Consider the following 27723-nt stretch of genomic DNA (forward strand, 5'->3'; position numbering starts at 1 on the left):
GCATGCTAGAATTGAGCTATTATGGTGGATCCTCTGCCCCCACACCAACCTATAAATGTATTCAGTTTCACAAGGCAGGAAGACATGCAAAACATCTTCGTTATAATTTCAACAATTGTATGTATAGGTCAAGCAATCTAAAAATCACAAGTAATATTCCAAATTTCAGTAAATTAGTGATGCACGATCTTCAACATAAATAACTGAGAATAAAACATAGTCTGTTTAACACAGGTCAATGCTTCCTCTGATAATAAACATTAGATGTACAAAGCAGACCTAATGATATCATTTAACTCCAAACTGGATAAACAGAGAACATTCACTCATTGTGAACAAAGGAGTTGATTTTTCAACAGGACTTGAGTGAGGTTTTGGCGGCCCAGATAGTCTGTTTCTATCTGTACCCCCAACTTGTATTGCAGTCTCTTCTATGTGCAGTCTTCCCTCTACCAATGTTGATGAGTTTCAACCGTTTATATGCAGGCCTCCACAAAATAAGGACGAGAGTGTGATGTACAGTCTGCATAAAGAGCACTTATTGGTTTAGAAATTAATAGGGCATTTACCCTGAAATTTAAAGGTTACAATATACACACTGTTTTTACATTGGTAAGCGAGCGAGCTTCTTAACACATCACTTTATCGTTCAACTGCAGATTAGGAGGTGGAGTGTGTATGTGAAATAAACAACATAATCAAATTTGGCACTGTATTAAAATTATAAATATCCATGGCCACAAATACAAGCTGAGCAGAACAGAATTCCCGGGTAAAATTCCACACTGCTCAGTTATAAGCAGGTTGGTGCTCTCCTCCCTTTGATATTATCTGGGGAGGAGATAAACACCCGACCTGATTTAACCAAAGGTAAAATACAGCTGGCAAAATCACAGTGGGAATGGGCTGCAGTGCAACCCGGCCTCTGTCTCTGCTCCCAGCCTCACCACATTCCAAGGCACAGTGGGGTCATAAAATGCTTACACTTACACATGCCAACCAACATCATTCCATTCACTCTCACAACCTTTCCAACCCCAGGACCCCTCACATATAATTTAAAAAAAAATATATATATATATGTTTTATTGTGTTTTTGCGGGGGGGGAAAAACAGATACAGAGAAGGAAAATAAAACAGATCACATTTCCAAATATCACATTTGTTTGATTACATAGGGGGCCATGATTGCGCGGTCCAACGAGGATTGAGCCTACTCGCTACAACCATTCAGCAACCAAGACAGCGTAAGATATGCATAACCAAAAGGCCAAACCACCCAGCCGGGGTGTCATATCGTTATTGCACAGTTCTTTGATACAGTATCCTCTGTCAGCGGAATAGGTAGCACAAACAGTAAGTCAACATCTACACCACGCTTCCCAATCCCCCCAATTCTGACCCAAATAGACAGCTGTTAGTCTTGATCCACAGATCTGTCTTGTTGCGCTGCTTGGTACTGTACATACATACCTCAGAAACTTTTCGGCTGACTACAGGGGTGTAAGAGTTCATTATAGACCTCCGATTGTGTATTACAATATATCATGTCTTTTTCCCACTCAGCCACCATCTGAACGGGGCCCCGCATCCAGCGCATTGCTAGCCTACGTTTCGCCAAGAGCAGACCCATAGCTACCAATTTACGAACACTCTTACGAAGTGGTTTTGTATAGCCCAAAAGCGCCATTAGGAGTTCAGGAGAGAGTGTTAGCCCCACAACCTAAGTTAGCACTTGAAAACTGCTCCTCCAACAGCCCTCCACCATGGGACATTGCCAAGCAAGATGAAAAAACCCAGCTCCCCCCTCACATACAATTACCAGCTACTCAGAGCAGGTGGTTAATTCTTTCATTAAACCCAATAGAACTGGGAATTATGTGCAGAATTCCACCTGGTAAATTTTGGTCCACATTATGTTCCCCAATGAATGAGGTTTAACTTGTAATTGCACAGTACTGGTGGGGCATTACCACACGGAACCGATATTCACAGATGGAGAGTTTCCACCCTGCCAAGAACATGCAACATGTAATTGGACTCAGAAAATAGAACAAGAATACCTGCAATCTCGTCTTTTAGTACATTGCATATGGGGAGTCTCTAAGGTCTCGACTCCCTCTAACACTTACTATCAAGGTAAACATAACGCTAGACTCCTACCTACCTCAAAATAAAAGAAGTAGTGCAGAGGAGGTAAGTGAAGTGGACTGTAATGGCTGAGCTGTTTCTACTAATGGCATGTTCATAGTAAACACATCAAGCATCACATGGTTCACTGCCAGAAGATCTCACATCTCAGTGACATATTCTCTACATATTTGATGCTAGTGTAGATGAGACCATACTTCCTCCAGCACATCACAAAGAAAATATGGTTTAAATTATACACTTTACCTCTTCTTTTTCCAACAGAGGACAAATTACTGAGGAAAAGAATCTTGAAAGCAGGTCTTGGAGAAGCTACAAAACCTCTTCCTGGTCAGGAGGTGACGGTGAAGATCTTAGGCATTCGAGAAGATGGGACCCTCGTGGAGAAGGATCCCAAGTTGACCTTTGTCCTGGATGAAGGAGACGTTATACAGGTTGGATCTACCACGAAACTGCTCAATGTCACTTTATAGCAATTTCATGGGGATTATAGAACATACTTTCTATTGCTCCTGTTCAGTTTCCATGTAAAGATATTGACTTGTACTTTGCTCATTAGGTTTTCCCCGTAGATCCTTTTGTCTACTTGCATGAAGCAAAGAGAATAATATTTTAGGAAATTTACTGATATTTGGCTAGTGTTCAGTATTCAAAACAGGTCATGCCTCCTGATAATATCTTGCACGTACAAAATGGCTTACATTTACCCAGCAAGAAGGTAAAGGCATCCATGATCATGAAATATTACCGAACATGTTGCCATGGTTGTCTATCAAGGGCAGTAAGGATGGAGTCGTCTGCTGTTCCTAGATATCCCGCAGCAGTGTACCCTGTGTTACCATGCTAGGATTACGTTATGTTTAAAACAGCAGGGGTAAGAGTGGAGTGCAGTGTGATGGAGGTTAGGTGAAAGCAAACACATCATGACCAGTGTGCATTTAGTGCCCATTGCTACTGTGTTTATTGTTCATTTTTCACTGTTAAATCTTAACTGAAAACGAAACAATCTGGTCATTGGATGAAACCTGTTATTGTTGGTTGCAGGTCTACATGAAGTTTATAGTTTGAGGAGCAGTTGGTAGAATCAGTGCATAGGTACTAGAGAGTTTCAGAGGAGTTACATTTAGTAAACAGGAACGTACTAGTTAAATTGTAACAGATGGGCAGTATTCCTGGTCTTGCTGGCTGCAATGAGGAATATAAAATACAGATGGCTAGAATACTTGACTTAATCTCAGTCACTGATAATTATGTGGGCTGCTCCCCAGTCCATTGTGTTTTTTGCCCACCATGTCACCTCAGACAGGAACCAGGCATATGCAAATCATCCGAGTCCTGCTCCAATAGGAACAGTCCATTCTAAACTGGCAGGCCATGTCCCCACTGAACCATCTGCAGTGACCATTGGCTGAGATGAGGAGAGTGTTCTAAGGAAGTCTAAATGTTTGAAGAACTCTGCTATAGTGACTGACTGAGTAATATCCGTGCATGAATGACACTCCTAAAGCAGATGGCACAATGAGACACAGAAGGGTACTTTTTCTTTATCTTCCTTCTTTTTTTTAAAAGATGGAGAATATTTGCTTAGATCAATCAAAGTAGTTGCCCATGCCTATGAATGAGCAAGGCGCCCCGTTGTCTGGTGCAGTGGTAACTGTGAAAGCAATATTTAAATTAAATTAAATAATAGTAAATAATTTCGGAGAATTTTAGTAATGGAACCCAGTTAGTGGAACAACAAATAAAAATATAATTTGTGAAAAATAATAGAAAATAACAGAAAAAAATAAATGTATAGGTACATTTCTAAAGCCCTGTTTTTAAGAGGAAATAAATGTGGCCCCATAAGGAACCCTTCTTTGGGTTTTAATAATAAAGTGAAACAAAGAGATGGTAATGAGGATAGAAGGGGCAGAGTAGGAAAAAGGTTAGGAGTAAAAATGAGTGTGTGGAAGGGGGCTGCAGAAACAACATTAGAAGAAATGAGGACCGTGTATGAGGAGTACAAATAAATTACCTTACAAAATGGGTGAATGGTGGTTGAGAGATGGCACCCTCAATAAAATACAATGTGAGCAAATAGTAGGGAGAAGGTAAAGTGGGTAGTAAAAACAACAGTAAAAAGTAGGAATGATGGTTCAAGGTTACCTCCCCCAGAATAAACACCCAGTGACAGGGTGTGTGAAGGAAAAGGAGTGAAGGTGAAAGGGAAAAAGGAAAAGGATCTTAGCAAGCCTTACAGAAAAACAGCAAAAAGAATCTGCTTTCAAGATTAATTCCATAATAGAGCATGCAAAAAGAAGTTTAGAAAGATAGACTGCTATTGATTCTTATGCAATGACAAAGGCCATTTATCTTGAAAATGTCAAAGGAAAAGATTACTTGAAATGGTTTGTCAGAATTGGTAATCTGCGAATGAATTTGGGTTCACATACAAATATCTGTGATGGCTACCATCTCTATAGGATTCAACTGTTACCCATTAGTTACAAATATTTGCTTAAAGGAAGGTGGCATGCATTTGGTGAATTTGCAATTTGACTTGTGTGTAAAGCCATTGTGTTCTTGTTGTAAGGGCAAAATCCTATTGTTTTAAAAAATATATAAACATGTCATTGATCTAGTTGATTTTTCGGACTGCCTCTCAAAAGATTTCTCCTCTTGATTATACATTGAAGCCTGGCCTTTCCTAAGGAAACGCATTCAAGTATACAATGATTGTAGTAATGATTATTGAGTGTGGGGTGAGAATAAGTTAATTGGATCCCGCCCTGCTATACAGTTTTGAAATTATCATGACCCCCGCAGTAGATGCATTATGCTATACAGTGTGGGAGGTGATTGATGTTTGCTCTGGATAACTTAATTAAAGTGTTTTTGTTCACACACATTTTTTGGACCTCCCCCCTCCCCCCCCCCCCCCCCCGCAATTGTTGCTTTGTGACCAATACAATCTGAGATATCCACGACAGTGGTCCCATTGCAAGTTTAAGGGATTCCTGGTGCACAAATCCTGTGAGCACTACTTTTATTTAATGTTGTTAGTAAAATGTTATAGTTCTGTTGAGTTAAGGGATAGTAGTTGCAGCTTTGTCTTCAAGAAGTGCATTTAGTGCGCATGCTTGTTTTGCTAATCCATTGAACTGAATTGTGTTGTGCAGGCTCATCTCTATGAGCCATCCAAGCTCACTGCACCACTTTATGTGATTGCTATAAGTAATAGGGATTGCGCTGCACAGAATCTAGAAAAACAGGTCAGGCTTTAGGGAGGTGTGACCGGTGCAGCCACACCTGTTGCTGAGTAACGGGGGAGGAGGGATGAAAGGCTCTCAGTTTGGAGGGGCGCTGTGTTAAAAAATAACTTATGGGTTGAAAAGCTGCTGCAGAGTTCCTTGAGTGTCCAGCAGGTTTCAGGAAACAATAAAAATGTCAGCTAACACTGTTGATTAATGCTCCTGCTGGAGAGAGATGGAAGCTTTGTCTAATTTCAGTTTTGACTCATCATAAAGTAGTCCAGAAGGTTAATATACATACTGCAATGAACATGTATCATGCAGATCACAGAAATGTATTTATGTGGATAGCTCAGTGGGTTACTGCTTTTGTCACAGAGATCCTTTTGTTACTTGCATGTTCATAGGTTACAATCCTAATAAAGCACAGTGTCCTATGAATAGTCATCAAGGAGCTGTATGCGAACTGCATGGTGTAGGTTAGAATGTTGTGTTTTATCCAGTTTCTCATCATTTTAATGTTGCTAAAAGAGGGTTGGTTTGGATAGAAATGCATTCTTATTAGTAAAGCCAACCACTATGGTATGTTTTAAATCCTAACTTTGTGCCTGTTTAGATTAACCACTCTTAAAATGCACTACCTACTATTATGAATGTCAAGAGATACCTACACTATGTAATCTTTATTGTCTTGTGTAACATTTCCTATAGACTGATTTACACATGTATGTCTCATTGTTTCTGTGTGATGTAAAGTGCTCTGCCACCCTACACTGGTATGAATAGCCATATAAAACAAATGAAGTGCATTTGCAGATGGGGTTGTGGAGAGATGAGGGACACTGTTGGATGGTGTTAGTGAGGGAATCCTTGGAGAAGGAGGTCATTAGAGAGGCGCCGAAAAAGATTGTTGCACTGGGATCCACCAGTGCTAAAGCCGGCTCTGTAACAAAATACACGGAGGTTTCATTCACATTCTTTTCTGTATGAGTGGAATGGCCAGGTCCTTCTATTCAAGTATAGCAGGGTAGTGGTTAAGGAAGGGTCTTTTTTTACATTCATTGGTAAGTGCAAATGGATCACAGTTCGCAATTGCAATATTTTGCTTATCCAATTCCACCCACCACGAATGGGAACACGGCAGGAGTCAGCCAATGTACTGTTCTTAAACCCCAAACTTCATGGTAATGGGATATTTTTGAAAATTTGCTGTTCAAGTCAGGATCATGTTTTGTTGGACCGGGAGACAGCCAAAATGTGCCTGTTTCTCTGATTGACTTGTAGAATGGATTAGGTAAGAGTTTATTAAACAATTTTCTTCCTATTGTGGATTGAGAAAAATGGATGATTTTGAAAATTTTCCATTACTTAACATTTCTCTTCTTACTCTATTAGTGGTATGTCTGATACATATGCACATATTATTTCATCAATAATATGCCCTTGAAAGTGATTTTTACACAGTCATGTGCCTAATCACCAATGCCATTAAGTGGGGTATCTGATTCAGACTCAAAAGTGTTTTCTGGGAGGACATTGATGGTCACATAGATAATGAGGTTATCAGTGGTGTCATGAATAATGTCCTGTGTAACAATATTAAGAGTGCGATGCAGAGCTCTTGCTAGCTTGGGTGGCACCCTATGTGCACTTGGTATATGCCCTTTACAGTTGTAGGACAAAAATAGGCCAGCATAATTCACATAATATGAGAATTTCACATTACACTTGCTACGTAGAATTTCCTAAATTATGTCATTATGCAACATCATGTAACTACAGCTCATTTGCGTCAACATTTTTCTACAAATGCACAGGAATACCGCCAGCGGCCGTAATGCAAGCACCTGTTGCAAATGCCACTTACGGGTTGCATGCTGTTTTTTTTTTTTACCGTGGAATGCATCAGTGCAACAAAAATGTACTTGAGGGTGCATTTTGTGCTAAAATATAGTGCTAAAAGATGGATTTTCATTTTACTTTATTACACATAATTTCACATACTTTTTCTGAAATTTAGCATAATTACATTAACGCAAATTACACAAATTTCTCACACATATACAAACCTTTGCACTTTCAGTACCATTATGTTTGTGCTCCTCCCTGTTGCCAAAAGATTATTTTGGGGGGATATTAATAGGTGATATCAATGCATTGATACCTGTTTGCACACTGAATATATGCATGGAAATGTAAAGATGTTTTAATGTAAAGTTTCTCATTAGCTTAACAAACTAGGAAGAGCACAGCCTGGTAACAGAAATTACTGTATCCCATGTCTTCTAAATGTAACACATTATTTTATATTCTCAAGCTGATGGTCATAGAAACGGTCAACACTCAGTCCATCAATCACTAGAAAGAGGCCATGTAGGAATGATGCCAGGAAATAATAAGTGATGTTAACTCTGAAACTTTTCTATTAATTTTTCCTTGAGGAAGTCAAATGTTAGGGACGAAAGACGTTGACTGGGCCAACATCTCTTATGATCCCAAGTTAAGAGAAGATGGAAAAGTAAAGGATTGGAAAATGCATCTGTCTTTTGATGGCATCTATCAAGTGATTGATGCATTGAAAGTGGACATATTTTATGACCACACAGAATATGATGAAATGTGTTACATTTAGACGATATTAAATACAGTAATTTCTGATTAGCAGGCTGTGCTCTCCCTTGTTTATTTAGTCAACTTTGATTCATTGAGGATGTTTTTGCTGGCAGTTGGCCCGCTAGGACCCTTAAGTATAGGAATTCTCAGATAAACCACTGTGGTGAAATGCGACCTTTATTGCCAATCATTTTAAGTATTCACAATGTATCATTACTTTGTTGTCTTTCAAGATACACAAATAATATTAGACATTTTTGATGATTTCACTGTCATACAATTTCTCCCAAAATAACATTGAAGCATATAAAATCTATGCTAAATACCAGATTGATTAAATATCATCTATGTAATTTACATTGTTAAATTTAGTTGACCGTAATTTCACATGGACATTTCATTTTCAAAATGTTTTCAATCTCACAACACAAGTAGCCGCCTCAGTGAATCAGATGTGAAGCAAGCCTTAGTCTCCCCTTGTAGGTAGGTATTCTACAGGGATATGCTCCCTAGTTTCACTCAACCATGAACAACATCTATATTAATAATTTTAAATGGATCATCCAATGTTTAGATTGTATGAAAAATTCTTGCTTGGCCCAATCTGAGTCAACAAATCAAGGAGAGATTCCTCACAAACCATTTACTTCAAATAATGTTTCATGTCACGGTTCATAGAGGAATCCATACAACTCGCAAAGGTTTTACTTAGTGCTACAAAAGCTCAATTACAATTTCAAAAAGTAGATAAAATAAGACTATTTTAATCTTTTCAATAAGTCAATAAACATATTTTCAAAGCACAATGATTGTGCTTGACCCAAAGACCCTGATATTCTGGACAATTAAATCTCCCCTTATGTTCACAAGACCCTTTTTCATAGAACTATGATGTCCCAATAGGACTTCTGTCACACTTACAGTCCATTGTAACCTCTGACAGACTTGATTCCAAGGTCCCATTTACCAGTTTCACGATACTCATGGTGTACAAACTCCTCACCCGTAGGTGCTGATACTCAGTGGTAACACCCCACTAGTACCATTCAACTACAAGATAGACCTCTCAGAATATGGAACAATTGTGTAGGCATAGAAGTATTGCGCAGATTTTCAAATGGTATTTCCTATTGTGAGGTATATTATGCTCCCCTTTACCACTTGCTTTGAGCTGGTAATACATGGAAGCAAGGTTTTCTCTATGGGTGGGGGTGAAGGGAGGGAATTAAGGAGAGCGAGGGAAGGAAATAGAAAAGTGACCGGATCATGGGAAGAGGTTCGGTGGGAACAGGGACAGGGCCCTGAATGCTGCTGCTGCCGAAGCTTCAAGTGATTTTACTGGCCTGAATTTCTGGCTGCCAAAATCGGGTCTGGTTTTCTAACACTCAGTAAAACTTGCAGGAACACCAGTCCAGCTATGATTGAGTGGAGCAGAATTCCACATGGGAATTCCACTCCGCATTCTCTCCCGACCTGAATCAGGGCTTAAGTACCCAAAATGCCTCCTCAGCATTGAAATTTAACTTCCAATCTATGTTTTTGCCAAACTGTTCAAGCTAGGGTATTTCCAAACATACCCAAAAATTCATATAAGAAATTCCCTTTGAATTGATCCAGGGATCCAAGATGGATCAATATCACGTTATACAGAAGAATAACATATCAGTCCCCATAGTTACAATTAAAACTCGAAGTGCACTCAACAAGATGTCACATTGAGTTTAGAATTTGGTTAACCAACAACCGCACCTAAAACAGTTCACCCCAAATAGTTAAAACGTGTAACCTCGTTGAGGTGCTTGCCCTTCATATACCACTTATATTTTATAAATATACATCTGTCAAATGTCTTAAAACTGGTTTACTCAGGTTGAGTCTCAGGTCTTCCAGAAGTACTAACCTTGAATATCAACAAGGTTTTGGAGTTCAATTTGAGGCTAGGGTAGTAAGGTGACATCAGCTCTATGCATAAAAAATGGTAAGAGACGAGTGCCAAATTTTGGTTGGAATGAGTGTACTGTGCCCAAAACGTATGACATATCTGATATCTAGTATCTACTAGTGAAATGGAACTGTTCTAAGTATATAAACTTGCCTCAGCCCATCTTGAATGCTGGCTGTCTTTGTTGAACCATGACACTGTTTTCATGCCTGTGTCCTTGCTCCAACATGTAATAAAATTGATAAATGAGTGCAGCCTTTTCCAAGGTTTCGCCAAATCACAATCAGTCACACTGGAAAAACCGATGGAGCACATGCACAATTGTTGCCCTGAAATAGCAGAGTTTTCATCAAATGATATACAATTAGGCTACTCCTTCTACTCTTAAACAGCCGGTCACCTTTGTCCGAGGGGTGGGGGGGAGGGGGGGGGGGTAATTTGGTATTGTCTGTTACAGTCTACTCACTCCTCCAGTGACTTTCGAAACATTTTAGAGAACAATGTGCCAATATCAATAAATCAATCGAAATAAACAACAACTTTCTGGCATTGTTACATGTTCCCGCTTTTACAAATTTGCATGTTTTACTTTCCTCCAGGACATAGCTACATATTAAGTAGAGTTATTATAGCACAGAAAGAATTTATCTGCACATTGTAAAATGCCGATTTCTAAAAATAATGTATTTTAGAAAAATTGAAAGAGACAAGCATACATTTCTGAATGTTAACTGGAAAGGTCTTCTGAATGTTCTGGTACTGGCACTACCAAATAATAACCGATTTTTATTGGGGATGTTGTGCTCGTGTGTTTTCATGCATATTTCGTCACATTATAGCAAAATCATTCATTATGGGGCACTATTCATATACCAAAACATTCAATTTGGGCAATATGATAAAGCACTTTTTCTAATTATGCATTCTCCACAAGAAATATTCAAATGGGCGCCAGGCTTCATTACACTGCTTGCACTGATTTAGAGCTTGCACGAATTGGTTTTTCATATGAATTCTGCTTGAAAATTCCGCAGACATGTAGACATGTAGTCCCCCTATATCTTATGACTTTAGGGGATTGCAGGGACTTTTAGTGCTTGTAGATTTTCAATGGATTGTGGATTCCCCAAGGTACTAAAACAGACATATACCAGAGAGCGAATTTGATAAGATAACATTTGTTGATAAGATAGGTCTGGTGAAGAAACAGTTTGAGACAGTCTTACCTTATTGACATATTTATTTTATTTTTCCAGTGTTTACAGTTTTAGCTCAGATCACAAAAGTGCTGTAGGGTGTAGACTGAGTAATATATACTCTATATAAAAATTTATAGCTCACGCTTAGTAGTTCTACTAATACCTTAGAAAATGGTGCATCTTGAGGTCTCTGTGCATTGTCTCCTCTATGTAGTTTACAAATGAATATGGCAGCAGAGGCGGTGCAGGCCCTTCACACTGGTTCAAGTCCTGTATGTCAAATCAAGCCATGCCTCAGTATTGGGTTGAGCTGGAAAAGCGTTGATTCCAAGCATTAGTATCATGTGAATCACAGAGCGTATCGACAAGAGGCTTCCTTGGCTGAGCTTGAAAGAGAGTTGGTAGAGCATGGCCCTCATAAGTAACAATAATGTAAACAATTTAGGCTGAGCAAGGTAGTTTGCAAAATACGCGTCTCGAGTGCCAATGAACCTCTTACGTCGACCTCAGGATGAACACATGCGGGGAGCAGAGCTAGCTTGAGCTGGACTACTAACTGAACATGTGAGATATGACTCCAAGCCCGCCTGAGGCACGCTTGCAAGGTTCCCATGATCGTGCCCATGCCCTGGGCCATGTGACAGAACTCAAGAATTCACCTCATGCCTACTAAATTAGGAACAAAAGCCCCTTCAGTGACAAAAATGAATCGCCTAACCTCATATTGCTCCTTTCTGTTAGCTCATTTTCAACAAATATCGATGACCAGTTGGCTGATCCACAGTGTTAGTTCATTTAAAATGAACTAGGCCTTAAGGAAAAAGTTGCCGCGACAGCTCCCAAACTCTTGTACCTCGCAAGTTAAATGGAGCCGCCCAGAGCCATCTACGTCACGGTTTAGAATCATTTAAAAAAGCCTTTTTAGCGCCCATAAAGCACAGCTGACAAAACCCAATTTACTGGCAACCAACAAAACGACAGTGATAGAAACCATGTATATGCGCAAAAACACCCTTTAATGTCACATCTGTGACATTAGGACGAAATGAAACATTTCTGTAGAATGATTTATGGGTCACCACCTCGAAAACTTCTCTTCTCAATTACATTTTGTCCCATAATGCCCGGCAACTTGATTCATAAACAAATCGTTTTATTAAGTCACTTCACCTGTCAAGACACCCCATACTGTTTCAGTAGGAATTGCATTAACAGCCACATTTTAAAAACCTGCTCAATGGAAATCGTTCAAAAAGACACAAAATGTCCTTTGTGATTAAACACCTCCTAGAAATAGACCATAAAGAAACGAGCTGAGAATGCTGTGACATAGAGTTTAATAGAACCTTGATGATTAGAATGCCATATTGTGTAGAGAGAACATTGAGATGGTTCGACAGTTTATAATGAGCGCTGCTGTTGGATGAGGTGTACATATTAAAACGTATCTTACCACTGAGCTTCGACGGTGTCTTCATTACAAGAACATCACATATCTGGCGACGCAGGATGGGATCCGAGCCCAAGGTATAAGGATACACCTCAACAAGGCGACATTGGATGCTGGATGCTGTTACAGCTTCTGTCCAGATCTGCATGGGTTAAGATGTGCTTGGTGGAGTAAGCACATTAATCTCAAGGGTTGGACAAGTGAGTAACCCCTAGCGCATAGTTTTAAATCAGCCAGGTCGGACTGTATTGGCCGTAATCCCGTGGATGATTTCCAGCATGTTTGTACAACAGCCAATTTAAGCTGAGGAGGCTGCAGTCGCACGGGTCGAGCGCGTGTAGGTTACGGGCTGGCAGCACTGTCGCGAGCCGCTTCAGCGCCAGTTTGAACACTAAGGTGATCATAGCCTTACGGCCAAGTGCATGACGGAAGGGTGACTGTACTGTCACGAGTCGCTGTAACCAGGAGTTTGTGCTGCACAGTTGGTTTGATCGTCCATCTGGTAAGTTGTGGTACGCATTTGGGAATTCCTGCAATCTTTTGAGTTGGTTCTCTTCTGCTGCATGTCCAACAATGATGTGCACATCAGTTCTTTGTGTTTGTTGCTTGTATGCCAATTATTGATGACAGATACTTATGGTGTAAGGGCTGTAACTGTATACACATTTTTTTTATTAATGTGTGTTTTTGTCTGGTTCCTGTGCGATTTTCTCTGTTCTGAGAGCACATGGTGTTGTGAGTTTTCTTTTCAGATATAGAATAAAAAAAAATAAAAAAAATATAAATAAATTAAAATGGGGCAGTGAAGATGCAAAATGTCACAGCTCCTCTGCTTTTTCACCCTCTCCTGGAGATCCCTTAATTAGTTGGGCCAAATGGAAAAAGTTTTCAGCAACTATGCACGTGTATGTGATACCAATATGAGTGCGGAGTGTAAACATGCTCTGTTGTTGCACCATTTAGGTGCAGAGGGACAAGAAGCATTATAAAATTTACCAGAACTTTCTCAAGATGAAGCTTGTGATCTTAATGAGTTTGTGACAGCTATAGCTAAATTGGATCGTCATTATCAACCACGGGTCAGTACCATTTTAAGAGGTATCACTTTGGCTTCAGAAGTCAAGGTCAGAATGAATCGTTGGAGGAGTTTGTCACAAGTTTGAGGAAACTGGCTTCAAATTGTAAGTTTGGGGGGGTGTAGTTGAGTAGAGAATTAGAAACTAGTTTGTGTTGCGTTGCAACAGTGATAAGATACCTGAGGAATTGTGGATGAAGGATGAGCCACCACTTGAGGATGTGCTTTTAGTTGCCAAACAAGTCAAACATATGATGAAGTGTGTGGGGAAACTCAAGGCTGGAAAGGAACTGATAGCTGTGTTGCTGATAAGAAAAATGTGACAGAGGTGTGTGTGGTGAAGTCACAAAGGGGCACCATGAAAAAAGTAGAATCTGAAACAAGGGAACCTAAGAAAGTGGAACCAAACTTTAGGGGTACGTGCTACAGATGTGGATTAGAAGGCCACACGGCTAATGATAAGTCTTGTCCGGTATGGTCTCAGGTGTGCAATTACTGTGCGATCCAAGGGCATTTTAGAAAGAGTTGCAGGAACAGAGGTAAAAAGTCTTTAGAAATGTGTCAAGAAGTGATACTGCAGGTAGGAGGGCAAACAAATTGGACTTAGTAACTATTGAGGGGAGACAAGTCTCAATGAAATTTGACTTGCATTTACGGATTACAATAATTTCTAAACAGACTTTTGGGGAAATGTTGACAGTGGTAAAGGAGCGTAAGGCGATGGATGTACAGCCTGGCGGTTATGGCGGGACAAAGATTGAGATGTTGAGGTATTTTGAGCTAATATAAGCACTTCTGATAAGGTCTATGTATTGTGTCAGGGTGATAACTTGTTGGGGTGGTCTTATCAGAGGAAATTAGGGGTGAGTTTACAATCTAACAAAATACCTTAGGTTCAAGTGAATGAAATTAATTGTAAGCAAAACACATTTGTTTCTGATGCTTTGGGGTACTGTGTCATGGGCCGCTTCCTGCCACGGCTATACTGGTGGTCTGGAACTTTATTGTGAGTAAAATGTGTCACCCTAGTAAGGTGTTGCTTGTTCTTGAGTAAGTTGTTCCACTGTGTGGCTGGTCATCTGGGGGCCTGGGTATACCTCAGCATCTGGTTTAGGGTTGAGAGTATCTCTTTCATTGCCGTTAACTTGGTTTCAGACAGCTGACCGGGGTTAGGAGCTGACTGTTTAGGCTTCTAACCTCTTGAACGCTGCACTGTTTCTGATTGACAAACACGCACATTCCGAGTTGTGGCGACTTGGAAGTGCTTTCTTATAATTCCATACTGTAAGGACAAACATGCCCTCATTGTGTAATGTAGAACAATGATATTCATTCAAGTAAAACACCTTAATGGTGCCACTATAAAATACTGCCTCAGACTATCAATATACAACCAGGGTAAGCATATATTGGAAGTATAGATTTATTCTTAATTCCACATTTTCTTAATTTGACAGTATCTGTAGTCATTATTGAGGCATGGATATAAGTACAGGACTATATGTAAAACAATATTTTGTGACCATGCATCATCCTATTTTGCACCTTATTTACCACAGTCTTGTTTCCTTCACAACAACCCTGTAGCATGGCCTTGCAAGTTTAACACGTGTGAAGGACCGTCCACAAACCTACCCCATGGAAACTGCAGTGAGTAAATGAATTGCAGGAGACATCCGTGCAGCCAGCCTCCTTGGCTGTCACGGGGCCAGCTCGAACGTCTTCATTTGGAAGCTATGTACGACTGGGCTTCTACAGGGTTGTACTGTGAGGGTGGAAGCAAGGGGCACACGTTGTTTAATTGTGGCAATTTGTTTCTGCTCTGTCACTGGTGAGTCCATCATTTCGGTCTTGTTCTTGTTTCTCCTCAGGCGCTGGAGCTGGGCGTGCAGTCCATGCAGCTGGGAGAGGAATCCCTTTTGCTCACAGATGCCCTTTATGCCTTCGGTCTCCTAGGCAGGTAACAGGTGGCATGATGTGTTTTTCTGTTCATCGTGGCAAGAACTAAAAATACGAGTGTCAATGTAGTGGATCCAGGGATATGGTGCAATTGGTGCCTCGACTGAATATTCCTTTTTAATTAAATTGCCATTCGAATATTCATTTGGAACTCGAGTAGTCCCTTGTTTACACAGCAAAAACGTCAACGTATAAATGTAATTTATTCTATAGTTTTGTACTCTCAAAGTGATGTTTGACACCAGTCACAATAAGATATATTCACAAATAGGGGTGCACGAAGATGCCAAGTGTTTATGCAACGTTCGTGAAGGTCTATAGAAATCTTTGCAACTTCTTGTAGTTTGCACAGGTTTCCATTTTGAGACTGGTGTGAAAATCGTTACTCCTGCAACATTTTATGGTGCATACATGCATGTCCTTGTTTAATGCTAACAAGTGGTTTTGCAGAGAATATACTTTGAAGGAAACTATACTAGGTACATTTATAGATTCGAGTCCTAAACGCGATGCTGGGCAGTTTACTCTGAAAGTAGGGTAGGTGTAGGATAGGTCCTTCAAACTGCAAATTCTGCCCGAGCAGTGCAGTGTGGGGGGTGCAGTGTTTGAACGCTATTACCTGGTATTTATAAAACATAGAGGGAAAATAAGGTCTATGTAGAAATGTCTCAATAGACATATAAATATATTTTTCAAACATGTAACACAAAACATTTCAGTGGGGAACGGCAAACCTAGGAAAAAAAGATTTTCCCAGCTCAGACATTTAAAAAAGAAAACAAAGTGACTGTAGAACTAATAAGCAGATTATGTCACATATCAGTTAAAGTACCAGGGCTACCATCATTTCTTTACATACAATTTCAGTAGTTATGGTACTAATATTTAACAGCATTTCGATCCCTTCTTACAATATGGGGATCATCAGCGGGACACTAGAAATGTAGGCCTGAGACGAAAAATGCCTGTGAATGAGAAAAAATGAAACAGTGAGAGGAGAGAAAAGCAAGGTCAGGTGAACAGGGTAAGGAGAAGGAATGGAGTAAGGGAGATTATAAATGATTGTATCGAATCATCAGGAAAACTGAAATCCGTCAATCCATGCACATACATGGCCAGGTGTCAACCAAACGTGTAACACACTGTAGACAGAAATTGTTCAATACTGTGAAGTCACTTGTGCTGGTGAAGAGATTGTGAATCCAATTTAAAGGATAAACTAGAACTTAAAAGCCAGAACAGAGTATTTAAAAGCAAATTATGACTAACCTATGCAATTGCCAAATATAGGATAGTATTGTTCCTAGGGAAGGCAAAAGCCCTGTCTGTGCCAGCGCAGTACCATTTACTCTACATGTAAACTAATTGTTATTATAAGATTACATTATTAAATTAGTGGAAAATATATATATATATATATTCACTGAAAAAACCATAGGTTTCACACATGTTATAGTTAGCTGTACATTTCACTCGTAAAAAACCAATGAAATTCCCCCGTTATAGTTAGTGCAGGCAACTATAACTCACGCGACCGCAATCCTCTGCGGATGATGTCAGATATTACATCACTGATGACATATGTGTGTTTATAAAAAATAAATATTTGTAATATATGTATAGCTAAAGATACAGTATTAGCATCAACAGAGGATTGCGGTCGCGTGAGTTATAGTTGCCTGCACTAACTATAACGGGGGAATTTCATTGGTTTTTTACGAGTGAAATGTACAGCTAACTATAACGTGTGAAACCTATGGTTTTTTCAGTGAATTTGCAAGGTTTTTTAAATGCTAATTCCTAACTATAACGTGTGTAAAACCCATGGTTTTTTCAGTGAATTTGTACGGTTTTTTAAATGCAAATTTTTTTGGGAGAATTTTTGTAAACCTATGTATAAAATAATATATGTACTATATCCTGCATTATGGAAAGGTTTTTTTTTGCATTTTTTTCCGTGCGCGTACGGTAAGCTGACGGTACGCGCTCCGTACGTCATAAGTACGGTGCGCGTACGTAATAGGATACGTGTACGGTAAGCTGACGCTACGCGCTCCGCACGTCATAAGTACAGCGCGCTTACGTGATACGTGCGTGACGTACGCGTACACGCGGAAGCAACGTCGCGGTTACGCAGGGGCGTGTAATGCGCATGCGCGAGTGCATCTTACGTACGCGCTCCGTAAGCGCTCCGTAAGCGTCACGTTTGCGCATGCGTACTTGTTTACGAGCACGTACCGTAAGCTTACGGAGCGCGCACGGTAGGTCATGTGATCCACAAAGAACACTTTTCATTGGTTGAAATTACTTTCAGTTCCAGAAACTTCCCACACCACACCCATTCCCCTCATTACTGCTTGAAAGAACACTTATCATTGGTTGAAACTACTTTCAGTTCCAGAAACTTCCCACACCACACCCATTCCCCTCATTACTGCTTGTGATTCTCTAGGAGCAGGAGCTGAATTGTCTTTGGGATACAATGGCAGAACAGCAGACCTCTTCTGAGAGTGAGGCTAGCAGCACCACCATCATCCAGAGAAGGAGGAAACAGAAGAATTCTTTTATATGGGAGTATTTTACTTTTCCAGAGGGGGAGAAAAAGGTCAATGCTCCACTGGTCACTTGCACACTTTGTGACCGTGTTTTATCAAGAGGAAATCCTAGGAAAAAGTATTCCTTTGGAAATCACTCTATGATGAGACACCTTAGGGATAAACATCCCAGGACCTTTGCTCGACATACTGGAGAAAACTCTTCAGTAAGTCACCAGAGCCCAGCCTCAGAAGCTCAGCCGAGTACATCATCGGCAGCTCAGCTGAGCCCTTCCTCTGAGGTGGGAGCATCACCTTCTTCTGCTCCTCTGGACGTTAACCCTCGATTTGGGAGGGTTGTAATGAGGTGTATAACGTGTTGTGGTCTTATTGTTTTTGGGGAGACCAGTGTTCCCCTTATTAACAATAAGATAGACCAGCACGTTTGTAGACGCTCATAATATTCCCATTCTTTCTTTCCTCCATCCCTCTATGAACCCAACGGCTCTTTTAAGAGCCAACCTTACCTCACAATTTTTTTTTTTTTTTTAAGCTTTCCTTTTTGAAAACATTTTACCGTGCGCGCATGGTACGCGTAATTACGCGAATTTCGCGGAATTTCTCCGTTTACGCCGTGCGCGTACGCTGCGCGCATTCGGCGATTTTTTTAAAAAAAATTTAAATTAATTTTTTGCCCTTGGGGGTCCTTCTAAGACCCCCTGACAAAGGCTACGGGGTCAGGAACTGTCCAGCCTGCCCCCTTTTCACGTTATCCACCTTTGTTTTACACCCCCTCAGACTGCGAGAGACAAAATGGCGGCTGACACTGCCTGATTTCGACCGATTCGAATGTTTACTAAGATCTAACAACCAATCAGAATCGCGCTCGCGCACGGCACCGTGCGCGCACGGTAAGCTTACGGTAAGCGCACGGAGCGCGCCCACAGATATATATATTGATTTAAATGCTATTTTCTCAGGACCTACTGAACAGATTTACACCAGACCTACAAAAGGCACTTCCTTGACCTGAGGACTACCTCTCTGCCAAATTTCACGTAATTCTGTTCAGCCGTTCGGGCTGTAGCTGTGTCTAAAGGTCCTATGGAAAAATGCATGGGGAAAACGCGTTTTGGGACCCCCCTTTTTTCTCAGCCCCCGCTTGACGAATCCCCCCGAGATTTTCAGGTAGGAGCGGAGCGTAGCGCCCCATTAGTTTTGAAAATTTCGCGAGGATTCGTCGACCGGCGCCAAAGTTATTCCAAATAGAATGTTGCGGATTTCCTATGGAAACACGGTCCTAACTATAACTATCTACTGGCGACCGCCAGTAGATAATATATATATATATATATATATATATATATTATCTACTGGCGGTCGCCAGTAGATAGTTATAGTTAGGACCGTGTTTCCATAGGAAATCTCAAAATTCTATTTTGAATAACTTTGGCGCCGGTTGACGAATCCTCGCGAAATTTTCAAAACTAATGGGGCGCTCCGTTCAGCTCCTACCCTGAAAGTCTCGGGGTGATTCGTCAAGCGGGGGCCGAGAAAAAGGGGGGTCCCAAAACACGTTTTCCCCATGCATTTTTCCATAGGACCTTTAGTTGCAGCTACAGCCCGAACGGCTGAACAGAATTACTTGAAATTTGGCAGAGAGGTAGCCATAAGGTCAAGGAAGTGCCTTTTGCAGGTCTGGTGTAAATCTGTTCAGTATTTCCGGAGAAAATAGCATTTAAAAGCATATATATATCTATACGCGCGCAGGGTGCGCGCACCGTGCGAGCACCCTAACGTGCGCGAGCGTAATTCTGATTGGTGGTTACATGTTATTCAACGTTCGAATCGGTCAAAATCAGGAAGTGTCGGCCGCCATTTTGTTTGTTTTCAGTGCGAGAGTGAAAAAGGAAGGTGGCGAACGTGAAAAGGGGGCAGGGTAGAGAGTTCCTGACCCCCTAGCCTTTGTCAGGGGGTCCCTGAAGGACCCCGAAGGCAAAAAAAATTATTTTTTTTTTCAAAATCGCGGGGTTGCGCGCACAGTGTGCGCACCCTGAAACCCCCCCTCCAAAAATTTTTTTTTAAAAAAAAAATCGCAGGGTGAAAACCAAAAAAAAAAAAATAATAATTTTTAATACGTAGTTTATTGTAAAATAAATATATATAAAAAAATAATAATACATAAATAAATTAGTATTTAAAAAACCGTACAAATTCACTGAAAAAACCATAGGTTTCACACACGTTATAGTTAGGAATTAGCATTTAAAAAACCTTGCAAATTCACTTAAAAAACCATAGGTTTCACACATGTTATAGTTAGGTGGATATTTCACTCGTAAAAAAACAATGAAATTCCCCCGTTATAGTTAGTTCAGATAACTATAACTCGCGCGACCGCCACTCTATCACAAGGATGATGTCATCAGTGATGTCATGAGTGATGCCACTGACCATGTCATGAGTGATGTAATATGTGACGTCATGTGCAGTGGATTGCGGGCGCGCGAGTTATAGTTATCTGAACTAACTATAACGGGGAATTTCATTTTTTTTTACGAGTGAAATATCCACCTAACTATAACATGTGTGAAACCTATGGTTTTTTAAGTGAATTTGCAAGGTTTTTTAAATGCTAATTCCTAACTATAACGTGTGTGAAACCTATGGTTTTTTCAGTGAATATATATATATATATATATATATATATATATATATATATATATATATATATTACCTACTGGCGGTCGCCAGTAGGTAGTTATAGTTAGGACCCTGTTTCCATAGGAAAACCGCAACATTCTATTTGGAATAACTTTGGCGCCGGTCGACGAATCCTCGCGAAATTTTCAAAATAGGTGGGGCGCTACGCTACGCTCCTACCCTGAAAGTCTCGGGGGGATTTGTCAAGCGGGGCTGAGATAAAAGGGGGGTCCCAAAACACGTTTTTCCCATGCATTTTTCCATAGGACCTTTAGACACAGCTACAGCCCGAACGGCTGAACAGAGTTACTTGAAATTTGGCAGAGAGGTAGTCCTCAGGTCAAGGAAGTGCCTTTTGTAGGTCTGGTGTAACTCTGTTCAGTAGTTCCTGGGAAAATAGCCTTTAAATCAATATATATATCTGAGCCAGCTTACGGTGCGCTTACCGTGCGCTTACGGTAAGCTTACCGTACGCGTACGGTGACGTGCGCGAGCGCGAATCTGATTGGCTGTTAGATCTTAGTAAACATTCGAATCGGTCGAAACCAGGAAGTGGCGGCCGCCATTTTCTCTCTCGCACTCTGAGAGGGGGTTAAAATACAAAGGGCAAAAACATGTAAAGGGGCTGTTTAGACAGCTCCTAAGCACCTAGCCATGTTGAGGGAGTCCCCAAAGATCCCCTCAGGCCAAAAACGGAATTTTAATTTTTTCGATAATTTCGGCGATTACGCTTACCGTATGCGTACGGTAAAAATTATTAAAAAAAATAAAATATCCATACTCTCCCCACCCCATGTGCAAATGGTGCCCGAAGGGCACCATTTGTGCATGACTTATAACAAATGTGAAAAATTAAAATATTACCTTTCACAACGAACCGCATCATATGTCCTCCATGTGCGCACGGTGCGCGAAGCGCATCGTGCGTACATGGCCCATCTAGCGTAACGTGGGCACGCGGTGCGCGTAGCGCACCGCGTGCCCACCGTGCGTGCACGGCACTAACTGCGTAAAGTGGGCGCGCGGTGCGCGAAGCGCACCGCGTGCTCACTGTGCGTGCACGGTGCACGAAGCGCACCGTGCGCGCACGGAACGAACTGCGTTAAGTGGGCGCGCACGCCGCGAATGGCGTAAAGTAACTTAGCATTTAAAAAACCGTACAAATTCACTGAAAAAACCATAGGTTTCACACACGTTATAGTTAGGAATTAGCATTTAAAAAACCTTGCAAATTCAGTGAAAAAACCATAGGTTTCACACATGTTATAGTTAGCAGGACATTTTACTGATAAAAAACCAATGAAATTCCCCCGTTATAGTTAGTGCAGGCAACTATAACTCACGCGACCGCAATCCTCTGCTGATGCTAATACTGTATTTAGACACTTATTTGCCCATGTCTTCTTCCATTAAATTTTAGCTATACATATATTACAAATATTTTTTTTTCATAAAGACACATATGTCATCAGCAGAGGATTGCGGTCGCGTGAGTTATAGTTGCCTGCACTAACTATAACGGGGGAATTTCATTGGTTTTTTATCAGTAAAATGTCCTGCTAAGTATAACATGTGTGAAACCTATGGTTTTTTCACTGAATTTGCAAGGTTTTTTAAATGCTAATTCCTAACTATAACGTGTGTGAAACCTATGGTTTTTTCAGTGAATATATATATATATATATATATATATATATATATATATATATATATATATGTTAAGGGCTGAGTGGATCCCTTATTGCGGGGAACTGCCAATCTAATAAAAAGAATTACAGAATAATATAAGCATTCAAGGTAAACGTGTAACACCAGGTGGAAATAAGGAGGGCGAGAGCCAAACTCGATTTACCATACGGTGTGGATGTACAGACGGCAACAATTCCCAACATGGAGGGGTTGATGTCAACCTTGTACCATCTCGGTAGCACAAAAGCATGAAGGGTATTTATTCATCTGATTAAATAACGACACAGTATTCCAATGCTGCAAGGAAAAAAGGATATGGCAATGTGAAGGGAGGCGAGATGAAGACTCCTAATAGGAATGTTTTAGGAACAGGAGAGATTGGATACAACAATGGTACAGTGCCCCAGAGGAGTGCCAAACACTGCAGATATACTACCGTTGGTGATTGGGAACAATTGTACCCACATGACCCAATCTATGACACATTACTCCCAAATTGTGCCTATTTTTAATTTATAAACTCATTTACCCTCTAGAGAGGAATTCTCATTACTCAGTGAAGGACTCTCCTTTGTTCCAACCATGCGGCCTAAATTTCTTGAACTCCAAACCGAAATACTACTGTTCTTCTGAAAGATTAGCCTTCATGTCTTTTTTCCTAAGATTCCCAGCTTGCCTTGTACAGCAAATACACATTTCTGCCCTCCTTCCACTTTTTCTCCTCCACAGAGTTGCATTCCTCCTGAGGTACACACCTTCGAAAGATTAGTTTTGAATGAAATGTCTAGGCTAGAGCAGAAACGCAATTTCTTTCAATACAATTTACCTATCTCAGAGAAAAATGCATTGGCATGGTTTAAACAGGACCATTCCTTAGTCATTAAGCCAGCTGACAACGGCGGAGGTGTGGTAGTTCAAAATATAGACTTGTGCAAAGAAAAAATTCTTAGACAATTGGCAAGTGCTGACCATTACCTCAGAATAAGGATTGATCCTGCTTGGGATATTCAGAGACGTATGCTCCACATCATACAAAAAGGGCTTTGTGACCCAAAATTAGTTCACATTCCTGAACAGAAGATCACCCAGGACAGCAGTGATTTACACACTTCCTAAGGTCCACAAATATATAGATTCACCTCCTAGTCACCCAATTGTCCAATTGTGTCAGGGTGTGGCTCTATTTTAAAGCCCCTCAGCCAATATATAGATGTTTTTATTAAGGACTTTGTACCACAAACACTCTACTATGTTAAAGACTCTATGGACATGATCAACCAGGTAGAACAACTCCCCTTTAAACCCAACTCCAGCATTGTATGTACATTGGATGTCTACTCCTTATATACTAATATTCCTCAGAAAGAGAGTCTTAGGGTAATTGAAAGAAAACTAGAATCAAAGACATGCCCACACAAAGTCCCCACATCTTTTATTTTAACACTGTTGGAACTTTGCCTAACTTGCAACTTTTTTCCAATTTGACGGAAACTATTTCCAACAAATCAAAGGGACATCCATGGGAGCAGTTTTTGCCCCATGTTTTGCTTTACCTTTCATGGACCATCTAGAAACAGACACTATTGTGTCCCATAATAATCCATACTACCACCAGATAAGCTACTGGAGACGTTACATAGATGACATATTTATGATTTAGCCTAGCTGTGAGAACATTCTTAAAAACGTTCTTACCTGGCTCAGCACCCATTGTACTGGTCGAAGTTTGTCACTCTCATACAGCAGATCTGAAATTGCCTTTTTGAATTTATTGATCAAGACATATGCAGGGGAACTTGTTACATCCTTCTTGTGCAAACCCACAGAGAGGAATCCTCTCATCACCTAAACTAGTCCTCACCCAAGAGCTTTGAGGTACTCATTGCCATTTTCACAGTTCCTCAGTCTCCGGAAAAACTGTTTCCTCAACAAAAAACAATTTCAGAGGCTAAAATCCTATGCATTAAACTACAATCTAGGGGTTATCCATTCAAATTGGTTAGACAGTCTATGAAGAGGGCGTGGTCCTGCCTTAGGGAGGCACTCCTGACACCTAAAATTAAGAAGGACAATGACCGCATGGTGTGTGTGAATACATACTCCCCTGTTTCTAACCAGGTAAAAAAAATGTATACTGATTGGCCAGTGTTGAATGCAGTAGAAGCATTAAAGTCCACCTGGTTAGGGCCAGCTTCCCCGTCAATAAACCTATCCAAACTTTACCAGAAATGTGGGGTTTGAAACCCTGTGTGCCACACTGTAAATGTGGCAGTTGAAGTGGCCATCCCTTTACAATTCAGACAAAGAATTTGAGCATAATAAGGTAAAGATTGTGTTGAATCAACTCTCCAATTGCAATATGGCCGACGTATATTTCCATATTCTGGGTCCTCTGTGCTTTCAACTCCTCTTCGCTTTCTGTTCTCTCACTGGAGACGTATGTGCACTGCTCGCTTTATCTCAAATGCTGCATGTACGTGTCCAGTCACTCCTCCACTGTCTGCGACCGACTATTACTACGGTACACGGCAAGCAAAGCCCTTGGCTTGAGTATGCTCTGAATTACAATCTTGACCTCGCCACCCTTCACATTGCAGTATCCTTTTTTCCTTGCAGCATTTGAATACTGTGCCCTTATTTAATCGGGTGAATATCCACCCTTCATGCCTTCCTTCCACTGAGACGGTACACGGTTGGCATCCACCTCTCCGTGTTGGTGATTTTTGCCATCTATACTTTCCTGCCATATGGTAAATTGAGCTCGGCTCTCCCCCTCCTAATATCCACCTGGTGTTACACTTTTACCCTGGGTGCCTATATCATTCTATAATTCTTTTATTTAGATTGGCAGTTCCCCGCAACAACCAATCCACTCATTGCCCTCTAAATCAATCAAGCCTGGAAACTCACTATTCCATCCAGGTGTGTGTCCTTTACCATTCCAGCCCTTCACATGTATATATTTTTTCCCCCTAAATTAGTAATGTAGTCTTTCAATAACAATTTATTTCAATTTAGAGCAAATGGTATCGCAATGGCACAGACAGGTCTTTTGCACTCCCTGGGAACCATACTACCCTATATTTGGCAATTACATAGGTTAGTTATAATTTGCTTTCAAATACTCTGTTTTGGCTTTTAAGGTCCAGTTTATCTTTTAAATTGGATTTACACCCTCTTCACCAGCACAATTGGCCTCACAGGAGTGAACAATTTCTGTCTACAGTGTGCTACACGTTCGGTCGACACCTGGCCATGTATGTGCATGGATTAACTGATTTCAGTTTTCCTGATGACTCAATACAATCATTCATAATCTCCCTTACTCCATTCCTTCTCCTTCTTTCGGTCCCCTGACCTTGCTTTTCTGTCCTCTCTCTCTCTCCGTTTAATTTTTTTCTCATTCACAGGCATTTTTCGTCTCAGGCATAAATTCCTTGTGTCCTGCTGATGACAATAAGTATCATGACTACTGAAATTGTTTTGTAAAGAAATTATGGTAGCATTGGTACTTTAAATTGATATGTGACATAATCTGCTTATTATTTCTACAGTCACTTTATTTAAATAAAAATGTCTGAGCTTTGAAAATGTCATTTAATTTTTTCGTTGTTACTCAATTTAATTTGTTGTGTTATATGTTTGAATAAATACATTTATATATCCGTTGAGATAATTCTACATAGACCTTATTTTCCCTCTGTGTTTTATGCGTTAGAATACGGGACTGTTTGTTCCTTTATGAAACTTATACCCATGCTCCCTTTCATACCTTTGGGTTCCCTTGTTTATTAAAACACTATTACCTGGTGACCCAACTGCTGTGGCCGGCTCACTGGCCACAACCTAGCAGAGGTGGGGACTGAGGTGGAGGCGCAGACCCAGATACAGGAGCTATTTCTTCCAGCTAGTACATTACAGGGGTATGCGAACAATCTACCTTGAGTGGTGCATGAAGGCCTTTCCAGGTCAGTGCGGATGTTGCCTGGAATTCCCGGTTATACTCTAGAGTTACCCCTAACATTGTTGCATATCTTGTGCTGCGGTGGGCTGTGGTGGGTTTTTGGGAGGCCGTGGGGATGAGTACAGTGGGCGACCTATTTCAGAGCGGATCGCTCATCCCGTTCGACTTACTGATGAAACTGATGAATTTTCCAGTGGGTCAGTTCCTAACACATATGGGCCTGGGAGAGAAACTAGAGTGCCAATGGGGCCTTTCCGACACAGAACTGGGCCCACATCCCATTATGGAGACTTTGTACGTGATGAGGAGCAGGCACCGCTTGCTTTCCTGGCTTGCGAATGCTATGTCCCACAGGAGTCATTGGTAAAGTTGTGTCGCACCTGGGAACAGCTGCAAAAAGAACAATTGATGGACAGAATGCTGCACAATGCCAAACATTCACCCCAGTACAGTGATGTGAGCCTAACTCTATCATTTATTTGCTCCCCATGCTTGTCCAGTTCAGACCCAGCCATATGCAAATCAGTCTTGACCCAGTTCCCCATGGGAACAGTCCAGCCCGATATGCCAGGTCAGGTCCTCCCTGGACTGGAAATAAGCGTCCTGGGACCGGTTTTGGGGCATCACCCCTAATCAGCCAGGCTAGCTTGACTCCAGTGGTATGGAAAGCACCTAAACACGTCTGGGCATACACGTCCTACTAGGGTTTACAAACGCAAAAAGAACAATGGATGGACAAAATACTGCACAATGTCAAACCCCCTACATCAGTACACAGATCTGGGCCTAAATCCATTGTTTTTTGCTTCACATACCTTTTCAGTTTAGACCCAGCAATATGCAAATCAGTCTTGACCCTGTTTCCCATGGGAGCAGTCCAGTCCGAACTGCCAGGCCAGCTCCTCCCTGGGCAGGAAACAAGCATCCTGGGACATGTTTCGGGGTTCACCTCTCATCAGCCAGGCTAGCTTGACTCCAGTGGCATGGAGAACACAGGACCTATGTCTGGGCATACCTGTCCCACTCCGGTTTACAAATGCAAAAAGAACAATTGATGGAAAGAATGCTGCACAATACCAAATATTCACCCCAGTAAAGAGATCTGGGTCTCAATCCATCGTTTTTTGCTTCACATGCCTTTCCAATTTAGACCCAGCCATATGCAATTCAGTCTTGACCCTGTTCCCCATGGAAACAGTCCAGCTCCAACT

At 40.9% G+C, this 27723-nt stretch overlaps 1 protein-coding gene across 1 annotated transcript in view; it reads left to right on the forward strand.

The window, feature by feature from the left end:
* LOC146860461 (peptidyl-prolyl cis-trans isomerase FKBP8-like) overlaps window positions 1-27723 on the forward strand; it is a 262434-nt gene that overhangs the window by 54756 nt on the left and 179955 nt on the right. Inside the window, exons 2-3 of the mRNA XM_085644351.1 lie at window positions 2416-2585; window positions 15535-15623. Of these exons, the coding sequence (XP_085500477.1) occupies window positions 2416-2585; window positions 15535-15623 (259 nt within the window). The remainder of the gene's footprint in view (window positions 1-2415; window positions 2586-15534; window positions 15624-27723) is intronic.

This window comes from Triturus cristatus, chromosome 3_1 (assembly GCF_964204655.1).
Source record: "Triturus cristatus chromosome 3_1, aTriCri1.1, whole genome shotgun sequence".
Taxonomy (NCBI): Eukaryota; Metazoa; Chordata; class Amphibia; order Caudata; family Salamandridae; genus Triturus; species Triturus cristatus.